Genomic DNA, 18,158 nt, shown 5'->3' with positions numbered 1-18,158 from the left:
ACAGAAGTCAAGCAGGCATGCATGATTAATCCCTGCATAAACCTTATGACATCAGTTGACTTTTTAAACTATGTACATATATTACTTTGATTAAAAAAATTACCTTTTAAAACATGTACAGTGTATTAAAAGAGCATATAACAGGTGTCTGTAATCTAGTCAGTGAGGGGAATGGGCTGGGACCCCAAGGAAGACCTCATGAAGTGTTTAAAGCAAAGAGCTGAAGGAGGAATAAGAGTTAGGTAGGCAGAGGTGGGTGGGGGCAGAACCAGAGGAAAAGTATGTAGGCTTAAAGAACAACATGTATGAAGAGTGTAAGTGTGGTATGGAGAGCACGGAGAGCTAAGAAAAAGTGGTGCTGAGTGGTTTTGGAGCAATGGGCAGATGCATGTAGGCCATAGTAAGGATTTTGATGTTTCTTCTAAGGTCTCTGGGAAGCTGTTGTAGGTTTTCAGGAAGGAGCATAGCATGGCACATTGTGCAAAGGAGGAATGCATATAAGGAGACTACTTAGGCAGTCCAAGTGAGGTTGATTAGTGGCCTGGACTAGGTTGGTGGTAGTGATGGTAGAAAGAATGGAAAGAATCGAAGAGATGTTTCAGAAGAGATGACGTAGAGAGTGTGGAAGTTCAAGGTGTGGTCATATATAGTTGTTAATAGTTTTAAAGTTGCAGAGTACATTTATTTTCATGTAATACAGATAAAATATTTCATTTATTGTTATAGAAGTCAGAAGTCTTTTATGTTTTACCACTATTAAATGAGGGTTTCTTTCTTATGAAAGGTGCGGTTACCTCTGGCAGCCAAGGACGAGTAAACCCCTTTAAGGTAAACTCTTTCCAGTAATATTTCCTATTATTTAAACACATTTCCATATAGAGAAATATTTCCAAACCATCAGATAACCCTCCCCAGACTTGGAGGCATTAAAGACTGAAGCAGGTCTTTGTGAAAGCAAAGACGAAAGCAACCCTACTTCACACTTGGGATAAGGGTTATATTTTCTGCTTATCTTCTAAGTACCTATGGGTTGTTTTTTTTTTTTTTGAGGAAGATTTGCCCTGAGCTAACTACTGCCAATCCTCCTCTTTTTTGCTGAGGAAGACTTGCCCTGAGCTAACATCCATGCCCATCTTCCTCTGCTTTATATGTGGGACGTCTACCACAGCATGGCTTTTGCCAAGCAGTGCCATGTCCGCACCCGGGATCCAAACCGGCGAACCCAGGGCCGCCGAGAAGCGGAACGTGCGGACTTAACCGCTGTGCCACCGGGCCGGCCGCCTAAGTACCTATGGTTTTGAAAGAGGCTCCCTTTTTTTCTTGGGGATGTGTATTTGAGAATATGTGCATCAGTCTTAATTTGGGTACCAAATGTATTCAATTCCAAAGGTGAGACTACTGTACGCACTTAACAGAAATTTAAAGGAAAAATAAATCTCTTGGGATTTTTCTTTTCTTCTTTAAACATAAAGTGCTAATACTCGTTTCCTCTTTAGATATCAGCCAATTCCAAAGAGCCAGCCATTTCAGTGAATTCACGTTCAGCTAATATTTTAGACAATATGAACAAGTCATCCAGGAAATCTCTTGTGCTTAATCGAGGTACCAACAATGAAAAGTCTCCAGTTATAAAGCCTCTGGTCCCAAAGCCAAAGTCGAAGCAGGTACCGTTTCCACTGTCCACGCCTGCACTCAGCAGCACGGGATCTGTCTTCCTTTCATTTTGTTCACTTTTCAGGTATAGGGGGAGACTCCAGTTGTTTGTAAGTGATTGTCTGTGAGGGCGTTGGTTTTTAATTCTGGTTTTGCTTCAGAATCACTTTTTAAAAATGTATGTAGCCAGACCCAAGGGACTCTGGCATCTATCTGCATTTTTTTTAATTTCCCAGATGGTTCTGATGCATATCCCTCTTTGCTGGTGAGTAGTATAGTACCTGGTTTTAATCTTGCCTTCTTCTATATTCTGATTTTGCCTCCCAGCTGTCTTTACAAATTTGTCATCAGTAAATCTATTGTTTATCTTTTCCATTTCATATAATTTTATTCATTTAGAAAACATGGAATTTGAAGTATCGTTTTTTTGTTTAGTGTGTATATGCATGTCTATTTTCAACTGAGAACCTTAGGACTTCACATGTGGGTATAAGAATTCTAAATAATTATAAATATTGTCCCACATTTGTCAAAACTTGCTTGTAACATATAAAATCATTAGATTTTGTTGCAGTATTCATTATGTGTTTTTATAGGCATCTGCAGCATCCTATTTCCAGAAAAGAACTTCCCAAGATGATAAGACTGAGGAAGTGAAAGAACAAAATCCTAAAAGTTCATCATCTGAAACGCCAGCTGTGTGTCCTCAAAACACCGAAAACCAGAGGTCAGGACATAGAGAAGTTTAGTATTCTCAAGATTCAGTATCCCAGTAAAAGGCACACAGAAGCAGCAATACAATATGCAACTATGTTATTTATTATTACAAATAATATGTTGGCACTGGTAGTGGTATTCTGAACACCTGTAACTCTAAGGAACCCACAAATATTGATTAAGGTCTATTTATATTACGTATTAAAGTAGGCTTTGAAAAATTGTACATGTGTTTTAAATTATAGATACATTTTATTGGGACATTATATTTCATAATTAGTTCACTTTTTTTGTTTGCCTTTAGATAGTAGAGCTACATGGGTGAAACACAGTGCAAAGATAGAAAAAGATGTGATGAAGAGTAAATCTCTTTCCTATCCACCCAGTTCCACTCTCCACAAATAGTCACTGCAATAAGTTGCTTTTTTTGTTTTATTTTTTCTCAGTAACATTGGATTATAACATTAAATAAATTTCAGGTGTACATCATTATGTTTCAAGTCCTGTGTAGATGACATCACATTCACCACCCAAAGACTGATTACAGTCCATCACCACACACATGCCTAATCATCCCTTTTGCCCTCCTCCCTCCCCGCTTCCCCTCTGGTAACTACCAATCCAATCTCTCTCTCTCTGTGTTTGTTTGTCATTGTTTTTATCTTCTACTTATGAGTGAGATCATACAGTATTTGGCTTTGTCCCTCTGACTTACTTCACTTAGCATAATACCCTCAAGGTCCATCCATGTTGTCACAAATGGCCGGATTTCATCATTTCTTATGGCTGAGTAGTATTCCATTGTGTATATATACCACATCTTCTTTATCTCTTTGTCCCTTAGTGGGCATCTAGGTTGCTTCCAAGTCTTGGCTACTGTGAACAATGCTGAAACGAACATAGGAGTGTATCTCTACACATTTGTGTTTTCATGTTCTTTGGATAAATACCCAGCAGTGAAATAGCTGCATTGTATGGTAGTTCTATTCTTAAATTTTGGGGGAATCTCCATACTGTTTTCCATAGTGGCTGTACCAGTTTGCACTCCCACCAGCAGTGTATAAGGGTTCCCTTCTCACCACATACTCTGCAGCATTTGTTGTTTCCTGTCATGTTAATTATACCCATTCTGACCGGAGTGAGGTGATATCTCATTGTCGTTTTGATTTTCATTTCCCTGAGAGTTAATGATGTTGAACGTCCTTTCATGTTCCTGTTGGCCATCTGTATATCTTCTTTGGAGAAATGTTTGTGCAATTGGGGTGTTAGCTTTTTGTTGTTGACATGTATGAGTTCTTTATATATTTTGGATATTAACCTCTTATCAGGTATATGGTTTGCAAGTATCTTCTCCAAATTATTAGGTTGTCTTTTCGTTTTGTTGATGGTTTCCTTTGCTGTGCAGAAGCTTTTTAGTTTGATGTAGTCCCATTTGTTTATTTTTTCTGTTGTTTCCCTTTGCCCGGTCAGACGTGGTACTTGAAAAAATGCTGCTAATACCAATGTTGAAGAGCATGCTGCCTGTGTTTTCTTCCAGAAGTTTCATAGTTTCCAACCTTACATTCAAGTCTTTAATCCATTTTGAGTTAATTTTTGTGTATGGTGTAAGATAATGATCTACTTTCATTCTTTTGCATGTGGGTGTCCAGTTTTTCCATCACTATTTATTGAAGAGACTCTCCTTTCTCCATTCTATGCTCTTGGCTCCCTTGTCAAAAATTAGTTGTCCATAGATGTGTGGGTTTATTTCTGGGCTCTCTATTTTGCTCCATTGATCTGTGTGTCTGTTCTTGTGCCAGTACCATGCTATTTTGGTTACTATAGCTTTGTAGTATAGTTTGAGATCAGAGAGTGTGATACCTCCAGCTTTGTTCTTTTTTCTCAGGATTCCTTTGGCTATTCAGGGGCTTTTCTTGTTCTGTATAAAATTTAGGATTCTTTTTTTTTGAGGAAGATTAACCATGAGCTAACATCTGCTGCCAATCCTCCTCTTTTTGCTGAGGAGGACTAGCCCTGAGCTAACATCCGTGCCTATCTTCCTCTACTTTATATGTGGGATGCCCACCACAGCATGGCTTGCCAAGCAGTGCCATGTCTGCACCTGGGATCCAAACCGGCAAGCCCTGGGCTGCCGAAGTGGAACGTGCGAACTTAACTGCTGTGCCACCAGGCCGGCCCCAAATTTTAGGATTCTTTATTCTATTTCTGGGAAAAAGGTTGTTGGAACTTTGATCGAGATTGCATTGAATCTGCAGATTGCTTTAGGAAGTATGAACATTTTAACTATATTAATTCTTCCAATCCAAGAGCATGGTTTATCTTTCCATTTCTGTGTGTCGTCTTCAATTTCTTTGTAAATGGGATCGTATTCTTAATTTCTCTTTCTGCTACTTTGTTGTTAGTGTATAGAAATGCAACTGATTTTTGTGTGTTCATATTGTATCCTGCAACTTTACCATATTCATTTATTATTTCTGAAAGTTTTTTAGTGGATTCTTTAGGGTTTTCTCTGTGTAAAATCATGTGATCTGTAAATAGTGACAGTTTCACTTCTTCTTTTCCAATTTGAATCCCTTTTACTTCTTTTTCTTGCCTGATTGCTCTCGCTAGTACTTCCAATACTGTGTTAAATAAAAGTGGTGAAAGTGGGCATCCTTGTCTCGTTCCTGTTCTTAGAAGAATAGAGTTCAGTTTTTCTCCGCTGGGAATGATATTAGCTGTGGTTATGATAAATATATATGTATTGCCATTTTGTCACTTTTTTTCTGAGTATTTTAGTAGCTCTTCTCTGTTCATTTCTTCTTGTCTTGCTCTCTTCCCTTGTGGTTTGATGCCTTTCTTTAGTAATATGTTTGATTTCCTTTCTCTCACTGATTTATTTATTATAGATTTCCAGTTTGTGATTACCATGAGGTTCCTGTATAATATTCTACATATATAACAATCTATATTGAGTTGATAGTCTCTTCAGTTTGATATCTTTCTAAAAGCTCTGTTCTTTTACTCCCTTCCTCCCATCCCACATTTCTGTTTTTGAAATCATATCTAAACTCTTATTTTGTGTGTCTATCCATTACCCTCTTATCATCAAAATAGGTAATTTTAGTACTTTTGTCTTATTATCTTGCTAGGTGGTTGATCTGCTACCTTTACTGTATTTTTGCATTTACCAGTGATTTTATTGCTGGTTTTTGGGTTTTGGGGTGTTTTTTTTTGTAATTTTCTTATTCCTATTTGTGGTCTTCTCTTTCCCATTTAAATAAGTCCCTTCAGTTTCTCATAGAACTGATTTCTTGGTGATAAACTCCTTTAATTATTGCTTATCTGTGAAACTCTTTATTTCTCCTTCCATTCTCACTGACAACTTTGCCAGGTAGAGTATTCTTTGCTGTAAGTTTTTTCCTTTCAGCACTTTAAATATATCGTGCCCCTCTCTTCTAGCCTGTAGGATTTCAGCTGAGAAGTCAGCTGATAGCTTTATAGGTTTCCTCTATGTGTAACTTGTTGCCTTTCTCTTGCAGGTTTTAGGGTTCTCCCTTTATCTTTAATTTTGGACATTTTAATTATAATGTGTCTTGTTGTGGGCCTCTTTGAACTTATCTTATTTGGTGCTCTTTCTTCTTCCTGTACTTGGATGTCTATTTCCTTCCTTAGGTTAGGAGAGTTCAGCGATTATTTCTTCAAATAGATTCTCTGCCCCTTTCTCTCTTCTACTTCTGGGACACCTATAATATGGATGTTAGTGTGCTTGATGTTGTTCCAGAGGTCCATTAGTCTGTTCTCGTTGTTTTTAATTCTTTTTTTCTTTTATCTGTTCAGCTTGGGTGATTTCCTCTAGTCTTTCATCCAGCTCGCTGATCCATTCTTCTGTGTCATCTACTCTGCTATTAAATCCCTCTAGTGAATTTTTCATTTCCAGTATTGTATTCTTCTGTTTTGATTGGTTCTTTTTTATATTTTCCAATTCTTTGTTGACATTCTCACTGAGTTCATCCATTCTTCTCCCAAGATCAGTGAGCATCCCTATGACTTTTTGTTTGAACTCTTTGTCAGGTAGGTTGTTTCTTTCTTTTTCATTTATTTGTTTTTCTGGGGTTTTGTCCCGTTCCCTTATTTGGAACATATTCCTTTGCCTCTTTCTCTGTACTTATATCTACATATTCAGTAGGTCAACTTCATCTTCTGATTTTGGAGAGGTGGCCTTATGTAAGAGATGCCTTATGAGGCTCAACAGTGTGCCTCCCTCTCATCACCAGTTCCAAATGTTCCAGGAGTGACCTCTATATGGGCTATGTGTGTCCTTCTGTTGTACCAAGGTTGCTCTTCCTCCAGGTGTCCAGGGAGGCTAGACTGTCCCCCTGGCTGGCTGGTTGTAGTTCTCAGCTGCATGTGGCTCCTCTGGACCCTTCAGTCACTTTATCAGGTGTGGGGAGCCCCAGCACAGTTAGCTGCAAGGTCTAATTGCACATTGCTGTTGCAGTTTCCTGTTCTGTTATGTGAGTAGGCCCCAGCATGACTGGTTGCTAGACTCAAGGGCTTACAATTGCTGTAGGCCTCCAGCCTTCAAGGCTGTTGTCAGCTCTCAGGATTGCAGCTGAGTGGGGCTGGCCCCAGGCATGGGAGCACTCAGTTGTTTCAGGCTTTAGAAGGTGGGGTTGATCTTCTATGGGCTGTTTGAGAAGCTTGAGTCTTCTGCAGCTGAGAATTCCTGGAACCCACAGAGCCACACACACCATCAACACAGACCCGCCCTGTGTGCGTGTCCTCACCCCCTGAAGCAGACCCAATCATCCCCTGCGGAGGCCCCACACACTCCACCCACTCCTTACACATGCCCTACCCCTCAGAAGCAGACCCACTTGGCTGCAGGGATCCAGGGACCGAGCCTAGGGCTGGCTGCCTGCCCTTGCTGAGCTGGATTAAATCAGTACCTTAGTGGGTGGGCAGACCCCTGGGCTAACAGACCAGGGGAAGAACTCCAATGGCATATCAATAATGGCTGCCACCAATGTCTCTGTCCCTGGAGAGGTTTCACCTCTCACCAAGATGCACCCAGAGCCTATCAATTGAGTATCTTTTCACCAAAGGACTGTGCACCTTTCTTTCTGGTGATGTTAGGTTGCTTTCTGAAATGGGTGAATCTGTGTGTGGGCCCTTTAAGAACCAGCTTTATTTTCTCTTATGTCCTATAGCTTTTCTATGGATATTGCCCATTGTTGTTAATAGCCAGCAAAGCCATAGTATGACACTCGTCTCAGTTGTGCTGAGTCCAAAGGATGCTTACAGTGGTAACACTCCCCTGCTCAGGTCCCCTGCTCCTCCAGTGAATGCTGTGTACCTTAGGAATGCTCCTGGCCAGCCGTGAAGCCCCGTGGCTTGCAAAGGTGGCTTTTTTTAATCTCCAGAAAGGAATTTCTGCCTCTTCCACCTCAGTCAGGACTGTCCCTTGTTTCGGGGGTTCTTTTTATCCAGTTTCAAGTTTTCTCTCAGGGGTAACTGTTCCAAGAGTAGTTGTGAATTGGTTATGTTGGTGGGAGGAGGTGAATTCAGAGTCTCCCTACGCTGCTGTCTTGACACCCCTCTGCAGTAAGATTCTTATATAGCCTCTACAATTGTTCTATTCAAGTACAAGCACTTATATTTGTATATTTTTTTAGTGTTTTCTTTTTTTTTTTTGAGGAAGATTAGCCCTTAGCTAACATCTGCTGCCAATCTTCCTCTTTTTGCTGAGGAAGACTGGCCCTGAGCTAACCTCTGTGCCCACCTTCCTGTTTTATTTGTGGGACGCCTGCCACAGTGTGGCTTGATAAGTGGTGCGTAGGTCCACACCTGGGCTTCAAACCAGCGAACCCCAGGCCGCCGAAGCACAGCACACGAACTTAACCGCTGGCCTCTTTTTTTAGTTTTACAGAAGTAGTGATATACACATTGTTCTATACCTTGCTTTTTTTCACTTAGGAGCTTTTGCAGATCATTTCATATTACCACATAAAGTTTCTTTAATCTTTTTACATCCATTGAATGGATATACCATTTATTTAGTTCTCTACTGGTAGACAAAAAGTGATTGCTGGTCTTTTGATAGTACGAACAGTACTACAATGAGTAACTTTATATGAATGTCGTTTCTCACATATACATGTAGCTATAAGATGATTCCTGTATGGTTCAAATTAATGTATTCTTGTAATTCCAAAAGATATTGCCAAATTTTTCTGCATTGATATTATATCATTTCATACACCCCTAGCAATAAGAGAGTTCCTGTTTGTCCATATCCTATTTGTCCACGAATGTAATATGTCACCAAATTTCTTGATCTCTATTATGCTAGATTTATTTAAAATGCATTAAATTTTAATGTTAAATTGAAAAAGTCACCATTTCATTTTTAGCATTGTGTATTTCATTTTACCAGTATCTATGTTAACCAGTTTAATTTGAAGGGGTAGCTATGGTTTTTATGTTTTCTATTTTGTTCTGAATTTAATTTCGATATTAAAAATTTTATTTAAGAAGATTCAATTTTTTATAGTGTCACCTGGCTCTATGGAAAAAATAGTGTTCAGTAAATATTAAATGTTTGCATTAAACCTTTACTTGTGACCTAAAGACAATTTGTGTCAGAAGTGAAATCTCATAAAATTGACAAGTGTGCTGTGTCTATGCTTTACATAATGATGATATCAGAAGGGACCCACACTCCCAGGTCAGCTGTGAGAGCAGGGGTGAGGGGACGGATAAGGAGCTTGAGAGATGTTGTGAGGATTTCAAATAGCTGGTTTGGGAAATGGAGAAAGAGCCTACCAAGTATCTGTGGAAGAATTTTCCTGGGCCAGAGGGGCTGGGTGAGATTGGAGACCTTGAGCCTGCCAACATTCATAAGAGAGTTGAAAGTACAGAGTTCAAAGTTGCTACACTTGGAAAATACAAATGTGAGTAAACCCTTTGAATTGACCTTACAAAGGATTTATCAGTTCATTATTCCTGCAGTCTCCAGGCAGTTTTAAGTAATATGTAATATGAATATTAACAAGTGTAATTAATTGTGTCTCTCTTACTTTATATCCGTATGCAAAAACTTATGGTTAGTTACTCACCTGAAAAATCATAAAGCACTTTACACTGTGTGTTAAGCATGAAATTTTTTCACATAATTGCTATTTTAGGCCAAAGACTGGGTTCCAGATGTGGCTGGAAGAAAACAGAAGTAATATTTTGTCTGACAATCCTGACTTTGTTGATGAAGCAGACATAATAAAAGAAGGAATGATTCGATTTCGAGCGTTGTCAACTGACGAAAGGAAGGTAAGGGTGATTGTTCTAAGACTGAGATCTCAGTGAATTCCCAGGTTCTAAAAATTCTTATAGAAAATACCTTTTTCTGGTTTTGAAAATTGAATACATTTCAGTAAACTCTTGGTGAAGAGGACATTAAATAATTGAAGTGTCAGCGTTGAACATTTGGATATGTAATTATTATTATTAGTGCTGATGATTAATTTTGTGTCAGATATACTGTTTACATCTGTGTAAGCTCCTGCATATTGTAAGTTAGGGGACTACTTCAAGAAAAAGTACATTACTTATAAATCAAAAGCAAATAAAATTAATAAGTAAAAATGAAATTAATTCATGTTTTTGGATTACTACTTTAGGGTCCTTGTAAGCAAAATTTTTAAAAGTGCTGTTTACTTACACATTGAATACTAAATGAGAATACTACTTTTGGGGGAAAATGCTGGCGTTCTGTTCCAGCCTTTCACAGGGAAGTTAGGACAGGGGGCGTGTACCTGTTGTTCCTCATGTAAATTCCTGCCGCGTGAAGGAAGGCTGGGAGCAGCTTTCTGTTGCAAGGGGAAGGAATGTGTATGGTGTATGCATGAAGTTCTTACACTTCACTTCCCCAGGGGTGGCAGTGCGCAGCCTGGGCACCTAGTGACACACATACTTACCTCGATCAGCTGGGTTTTATAAAGGTATTGCAAAATGAGGAAGCTAGAAACTGGTCTGACCACCTCTAGCCTCATTTAGAATCTCATCAGCAACTTTGTGTTGCTCATTTTTTGTAAGTGTTTATAAAAAGACACAAATTCTAAAGAATTAGATAAAATGGCATCTGAATGACTAAGCCTGATGCAGCAAAAGAGGAAGAGACTTAACAAAAGTCCTAACTGTGTTTTGAATACTTCAAAATGTAACCAATATTTTCAAGGTAAACCTTAAACATTTACTTAAATTCAGTCTGTTAACGTGAGAAATTCTACAGCTCAAAGCATCCTTTTTCTACAGTAAATACATGGGAAAGGAAATAAAGCAGGAGGAGGAACTACTGAGGTTTAAGAGATGGAGACAGTGAATCTTGTTAGGGTCCTGCTGAGTGAGTAGAAGCCAATTCCAAAAGGATATTGTCGGGGAGGAAAATCCCCTTTCTTCCCTTCTTGTGTTCTTCTGGTTGGGCCAATAGTAAAATTGACGCAAGACCAGATTAACAGGAGAAAAACCCAGTTTAGTATGTACATATTAGTGATCATAAAGAAAAATGCTCAGAAAGTGAACAAGCAGGCAGGATATATGTCTTTTACACAAAGAAACAGAAATTTGTAAAGAATTGACAGGACAAAGAAACAGGTTTGAGGTACGTAATCAGTGAGGAATTTACATGGAGTTTAGTCTTGAGGTAGGAAATTAGCAAGGGTCGTTTCTGGGGGCTTCTCCGTGCCAAACCCCTAGTTCTGTGATAAGGATGCAGGGAGAGCGCCTTCTACATGGGAAATTCCTTCCCTGCTTTTCAGGGGACGAGAGACAAGAGGGTCAGAATGCCCTTTTTGCTTCTCAAGTAATTTTAATTCAAAATAATCAATAAGCTATTGTGGGATATTTTGGGGTGGCCTGCCCTGGGCCCCAACACAGTGTGTGCTGTATGTAACATCCTGAAATGACAAAGTGATAGGGATGAAGAGCAGAGTACTGATTGCCAGGAGTTGGGGCCTGGATGAAAAGTGTATGTGTGGGGGGAGGGCAACATGAGGGACCCTTGTAGTGATGGAGCTCTTCTGTATCTTGAATGTGGTGGTAAATACAAAAACGTACAATAGAATTAAATACACAGACACACACAAATGAGTAGAACTAAAAAGGGAGATTGTATTGATGTCAATATCCTGGTTATGATATTGCACTTCAGTTTTGCAAGATGCTGCCATTGGGAGACACTGGGAAAAGGGTGCACAGGATCTTTCTGTGTTATTTCCTACAGCTGCATGTGAATCTACAATGATCCCAAAGCAAAAAGTACCTGCAGTTACAGTATTTTGCACTTAATATGGTTAAATACAAGCAGAGTTTAGATTAAAATATAGAGGTAGAATGTAAATTTTCTTAGTGCTCTGCAATTAGGTGATAGGAGATTTGCTAACAATGAGAACCCTTAATGATTAGCTTAACAATTGAAGGGCTAATTATGCTGCCATCTGTGCTGGAATGTTACCTGGAAAAGTAAAGAAAGCATTTCTTTCCTATTTCTTTGTTATTGTCTAAAAATCTTTTCTCCTCCAATATTTTTGCAAAGGCATGGGCTACCAAGGGCAAAGGAGAGGCTGCAAGTGATGGAGTGGGAGCAAAGAAACGAAAACGTGTCGTTGATGAAAGTCATGAAACTGAAAACCAGAAAGAAAAAGCAAAGGAGAACCTGAATTCACCCAAAAAGCAAAAACCTTTAGATCTTTCTACGAATCAGAGACTGTCGACTTTTGCATTTAAGCAGGAATAAAGAAGTAACCTTAGGAAAGTAATGGATTTTTTGCTCATCTTTGAGGAATCTGGACTTTAAGTTTTTTTAATCTTTAGGAAACTCATTATATATTTTTAAAAGAATTTAAAGACAACTGTTTGTCTTTATAAGATAGTGTATTGGTGTAGGGCAGGTGTAAAAACTGTCATCTCTGCAGATTGCTCTGCCCCCAAATGGAGGGACATTCAGCACTGTGATTGTGGTCACTGACTGGAGGCCACTGGCATGTCCCAATGGAAGTCAGTTTGATTCCATTTCTTGCCATCAAAATCATCAAAGCCAAGATCTTAAAACCTCTGAGCTTTGGAGTACCTCGTAGGAGTCTCCTTGTTTGGTTTGTGCCGTGCTGGGAGGTACCATAGTCGACCTCTTCCCGAGTGGCTGCAGTAGACTGTTCTCTGTGTCTAGCCTGGACCTAGGGGACCATGTTGTCTTATGTGGGCCCTAAACATGTAAATAATTTTGTAGATGAGACTTTTTCTTCTGTGTGTTTTAGTAATTTCTTCATATGTGACTTTCGATTGTCTATATAGCCTGGTTTTATTTAAATAAATAAAATTTTCACGTTTCCATATTTGGCTTGATATGGTCTTAACATTGTATTATTTTATAGTATTTATTACCATAATTTCCACTACTGCCCCCATCCTGCTACACATTGTACACACAGAAGAGAAGAATCGGAGATATTGTTTCCATAGTATTGCAGCCGAGGGCACAGTGTGGTCCTGGTAAGATAATCTGGTATCAGCATCAGCAGTACTTTTCTGAGCAAGTCTTTGAAGCCTTGATAAGAGAGAAGTTAAGAGTTAGGGAAAATGTTTAACTCCTTTTTATTTTGAACAAACAAGATTTAATTAAGTATTTCATGCTTAATTAAGTATTTTTGGTTAAGCAGAGCTTAATACAAATGCAGCCACTTTAATGAAGGCAAAGTACAGGGGTTGGGGCTAGTAGTAAAATAAAATCACATGGCTCAAAATTGAGGATAATTTTACAGGTTGGAAGAAGCAAAATATGTAGAAAATTTCAAAGTATAGGAGCCAAAGGATACTCCTTATCTCAGATGACTAAGGTTAGGCAGGGACACGTCTGATTTTTTAATGAGTAGCTGGTGTGAGAGACGTAGCACAGTGGTTGGGAATACGGATTTCAAAGCCAGACTACCCAGTTTGAAGACCCACTGCAGTACCTGCCAGCTGAATAACCTTGAGCAACTTCTAGCCTTTGGTTCTAGCCTTTGTCCACTCTATAAAAAGCATATAACATAGGGTTGTCATGAGAATTAAATGAGATAAAAGCACTTAGTTCCTAGCACATAGTAATTTTTTTTTTTTTGAGAAAGATTAGCCCTGAGCTAACTGCTGCCAATCCTCTTCTTTTTGCTGAGGAAGACTGGCCCTGAGCTAACATCGTGCCCATCTTCCTCTACTTTATATGTGGGATGCCTACCATAGCATGGTGTGCCAAGCGGTGCTGTGTCTGCACTCGGGATCCAAACCGGTGAAGCCCAGGCCACCAAAGCAGAACGTGCGCACTTAACCGCTGCGCCACCGGCCGGCCCACATAGTAATATTTTATTTCAATGTTTTATATATTATTCTTATGCTATTGGCTATTTCATCTTGCTTTGTCATTAGGTTTGATTCTGAATACTGTATGAATTAATTTTGATTTTAAGATCCTGATGTAAGTTTATTTATTTCCTCAACTTGCTTATCGTTTAGTGTATAATACTTAAGGATATCGTACTTACATGTATCAATACTTTAGTATATAATACTTAGGGATGTAATTTTTGAGTGTTATATTTCAGATCCATAGGAATCTGATAATAAAAAAGTTTACAAAGGGTTTTTTTAATCCCCTACTTTTATTTGGTTTAAGGAGGGGTTTTTATTGACCTGGGTTAACTTACAAATGAGAACTTTGAAACCAAGAAACATTAGCCTTATTCGTTTGCTGTCTAAGATTAAACCTCTTTTTTAAAAATTTTTTCAAAGAATTGGGACTTAATGGTAGGAAAATGGAAATGGAAAGAAATTAATATATTAACACCATCATGAGACCAATAGTATTGCCTATTCTGAGTTTCTTATGTACTGCAGAAAATTGTCTTATGCTTAATTTTGTTCTCCAATGGCAAAAACTTCTCAAAGCGGAGCTTATTTTATAGCTTTGCTCTCATCGAAAGGGTGTCATCTGATTATTCCAGAGAGCAAGTGAGTGAGTGCGGGCCTATGCCTGCCAATCTGGAGACTGTGGTCACAGCCTCTCCTGTCGGTGCAGCAGCCTTTGGTGAGCCGCTGTCACTAACGTGGAACAGATCCCTTTAGACAAAAGGATGGTGCCCATCCATACAGAAAGCAGCTTAATCAGTGACTGGTTGTTTTATAGGCCTTTTTGTTTTCTAATTGTTTTATTATAGAATTATATGATTTTTCCCCGTTTTTATTTTGAAAATTTTCAAACCTACAGAAAATTTCAAATAGGACAGTGAACACACTTAATATCCTTTATCTAGATGGACTTAGTGTTGACATTTTGCCATATATGCTTTATAAACAGGGTACTTCCTGGACCATTTGAAATATGCATCATGACACTTCAACCATCAATACTTCAACGTGTCCCCTAAGAATAAAGGCATTCTTCTACATAACCACGATGTTATTATACCAAAGAAATTTAACAGAAGAATGTTATTGCCTAACATACATTCATGTTAAAAATTTCCCACAGGTGCCCTTTAGCCTCCCCCCCCCCCACCCCGCCACCCCGCAATCTAGGATCAATTAAGAATCCTGCATTGGGGCCGGCCCCGTGTCCTAGTGGTTAAGTTCGCACACTCTACCTTGGCGGTCCAGGGTTTGGATCCTGGGCGCGAACATGGCACTGCTCATCAGGCCACATTCAGACGGTGTCCCACATGCCACAACTAGAAGGACCCACAACTAAAATACACAACTATGTACTGGGGGGATTTGGGGAGAAAAAGCAGGAAAAAAAAAAAGGTTGGCAACAGTTGTTAGCTCAGGTGCCAATCTTTAAAAAAAAAAGTCTTGCATTGCATTTATTAGAAGTACATGCTTTTTTTAGTACAGGGAAGAATGAAAAAGAACATCACCCCAATCCTAACACCCAGAGGTAACTGCTGTTAACATTTTGTGTATGTCGTTAGGCTTTTTTCTGTGCATGTTTTTTTTTTTACCACAAAGGTGTGCAGTCCAAATTTGTGCTCCACAGAGGTATAAGAAAGAAGGAAAAATCAACTCAAACCTAAAACTTACAGTGTGGCCTTTTGCTGGTAGTGGTCCTGTGGTTGATACCTACTCTGAAATTGATGGAATAGAAAATAAACGTGATGGAATCAGAAAGCCAAAAGTTGGTTCTTTGAAAGACTAATAAATTAGAAAAATATCTGGCAAGATTAATCAGGATAAAAAGAAAAAAGCACAAATAAATGATATTAGGAATGAAAAGGAATTTATTAACTACAAGTGGGTACAGATTTTAAAAAGATAAGAGGCTTATGGTGATCAGTTTTATGTGTCCACCGGCTAGGCTACAGTCGCCAGTTGTTCACTCAATCACTAACGTCTGTGTTGCTATGAAGGTATATTATAGATTGTGTTAAAGTCTATAATCAGTTGACTTTAAATAAGTGAGATTATCCTAGATAATCTGTGTGGGCCTGATTCAATTAGTTGAAAGGCTCTAAGAGCAGAACTGAGGCTTCCCTGAGGGAGAAGAAGAAATGACACCTGTGGAAAGCAGCTTTTGCTCGTGCCTGAGATTTCCAGCTTCCACAATCATATGAATCAATTCCTTGCAACAAATCTCTTGATATATATCTCCTACTGGTTCTCTTTCTCTGGGTGAACACTGACTAACTTAAGACTATTATAAATAACTTTATGAAAATAAATTGGAAAATTTTGATGAACAAGTACCTATAAAAGGAGAGCTTATAAAAACCGACGACATCAAAAAGACTAAAATGCTGAGCAATAAATTTAACAAAATAGGTGCAAAACTTAGACTTCGAACTACAAAATATTGTTGAAAGACATAAAAGAAGACCTAAATAAATGGAAAGCCATCCCATGTTTATGAACCAGAAGACTTACTATTGTTGAGATGGCTACACTACCCAAACTGATCTGCGCATTCAATACAGTCCCTACCGAAACCCCAGCTGGCTTCTCTGCAGAGAATGACAAGCTGATCCTAAAATTCATAGGGAAATTCAAAGGTCCCAGAATAGCCAAAACAATCTTGAAAAAAAAGAACAAGTTGGAGGATCCACACTCCAATTTCAAAACTTACTACGGAGCTATAATAATTAAGATAGTGGTACTGGCGTGAGAATAGACCTACAGATAAATGGAATGGAACTGAGAGTTCAGAAATAAACTCTCACATTTATAGTCAGTTGATTTTTTACAGGGTTGCCAGGACAATTCAATGGGGAAAAGACAGTCTTTTCACAACTGGTGCTGAGACAGTTGGATACATGCACAAGAATGAACTTGGACCCTATCTCACACCATATAAAAAAATTAATCCCAGATGGCTCAAGACCTAAAGATAAGAGCTAAAACTGTAAGATTCATAGAAGAAAACATAGGTGTAACTCTTGGTGACCTTGGATTAAGCAATGGTTTTTAGATACAATACCAGAAGCACAAGCAACGAAAGAAAAAATAGATGAAGTCAATATCATCAAAATTAATTTTTGTGTGTGCTTCAAAGAATACCATTCAGAAAGTGATAAAAGATAAGCCACACAATGGGGAAAATGTTCTCCAAATCGTATGTCTGATAAGCGGCTTGTGTCTAGAATATATAAACAACTCTTACAACTCAAAAATAAAAGGACGGGCCACCCCGGTGGCACAACGGTTAAGTTCGCATGTTCCGCTTCTCAGCAGCCTGGGGTTCGATGGTTCGGATCCCAGGTGAGGACATGGCAGGCTTGGCAAAAGCCATGCTGTGGTAGGCATCCCACGTATAAAGTAGAGGAAGATGGGCATGGATGTTAGCTCAGGGCCAGTCTTTCTCAGCAAAAAGAGGAGTATTGGCAGTAGTTAGCTCAGGGCTAATATTCCTCAAAAAAATAAATGAATAAAAGGACAAATAACCCAATTTAAAAATGGGCAGGGGCCAGCCCCGTGGCCGAGTGGTGAAGTTCACTCGCTCTGCTTCAGCCGCCCAGGGTTTCACTGGTTCGAATCCTGGGCGCGGACATGGCACCGCTCATCAGGCCATGCTGAAGTGGCATCCCACATGCCACAACTGGAAGGACCCACAACTAAAATATACAACTATGTACTGGGGAGCTTTGGGGAGAAAAAGGAAAATAAAATCTTTAAAAAAATAAATATGAAAATGGGCAAAGAACTTAAATAGACATTTTTCCAAAAATGATGTCCAGATGGCCAATAAGTACATGAAAAGGTGCTCAATATCTTTAGCCATTAGGAAAATGCAATGAAAACCACAAAGAGATAGCACTCAGACTCAGTAGGATTGCTATAATGAAAAAAAAAGATGGACAATAACAAAGTGTTGGTGAGGATGTAGAGAAATTGGAACCCTCAGATATTGCTGGTAGGTTAACCCTGTGGCCAAGTGGTTAAGTTCACGCGCTCTGCTTAGGTGGCCCAGAGTTTCACCAGTTCGGATTCTGGGCTCAGGCCCGGCACCGCCCATCAGGCCATGCTGAGGCGGCGTCCCACACAGCACAATCAGAAGGACCTGCAACTGGAGTACACAACTGTGTACTGGGGGGCTTTGGGGAGAAGAAGAAGAAGAAAACATTGGCAGCTGATGTTAGCTCAAGTGCCAATCTTTAAGGAAAAAATGTTAAACATAGAGTTATTATATGACCCAGCATTTCCACAACTAGATACAAACCCAAGAGTAAAAAAAGTATGTCCACACAAAAAATTGTTCATGAGTGTTCAGAGCACCATTATTTATAATAGCCAAA

General features: G+C 39.1%; 1 protein-coding gene across 2 annotated transcripts in view; it reads left to right on the top strand.

Annotated features, from left to right (window-relative positions):
- WDHD1 (WD repeat and HMG-box DNA binding protein 1) overlaps positions 1-12,735 on the top strand; it is a 63,580-nt gene extending 50,845 nt beyond the window's left edge. For both annotated transcript variants that reach the window (XM_044773620.2, XM_014864693.3), the window contains 5 exons: positions 785-828; positions 1,497-1,664; positions 2,250-2,380; positions 9,540-9,678; positions 11,942-12,735. In XM_044773620.2, coding sequence (XP_044629555.2) covers positions 785-828; positions 1,497-1,664; positions 2,250-2,380; positions 9,540-9,678; positions 11,942-12,142 — 683 coding nt within the window. In that variant the 3' untranslated portion in view covers positions 12,143-12,735. The remainder of the gene's footprint in view (positions 1-784; positions 829-1,496; positions 1,665-2,249; positions 2,381-9,539; positions 9,679-11,941) is intronic.
- Positions 12,736-18,158: the final 5,423 nt, after the last annotated feature.

The sequence above is a fragment of the Equus asinus genome, chromosome 7, assembly GCF_041296235.1.
Source record: "Equus asinus isolate D_3611 breed Donkey chromosome 7, EquAss-T2T_v2, whole genome shotgun sequence".
Lineage (NCBI taxonomy): Eukaryota > Metazoa > Chordata > Mammalia > Perissodactyla > Equidae > Equus > Equus asinus.
Note: the sequence above shows the minus strand (reverse complement) of the source record. Positions and strands in the feature narration are given on the sequence as shown.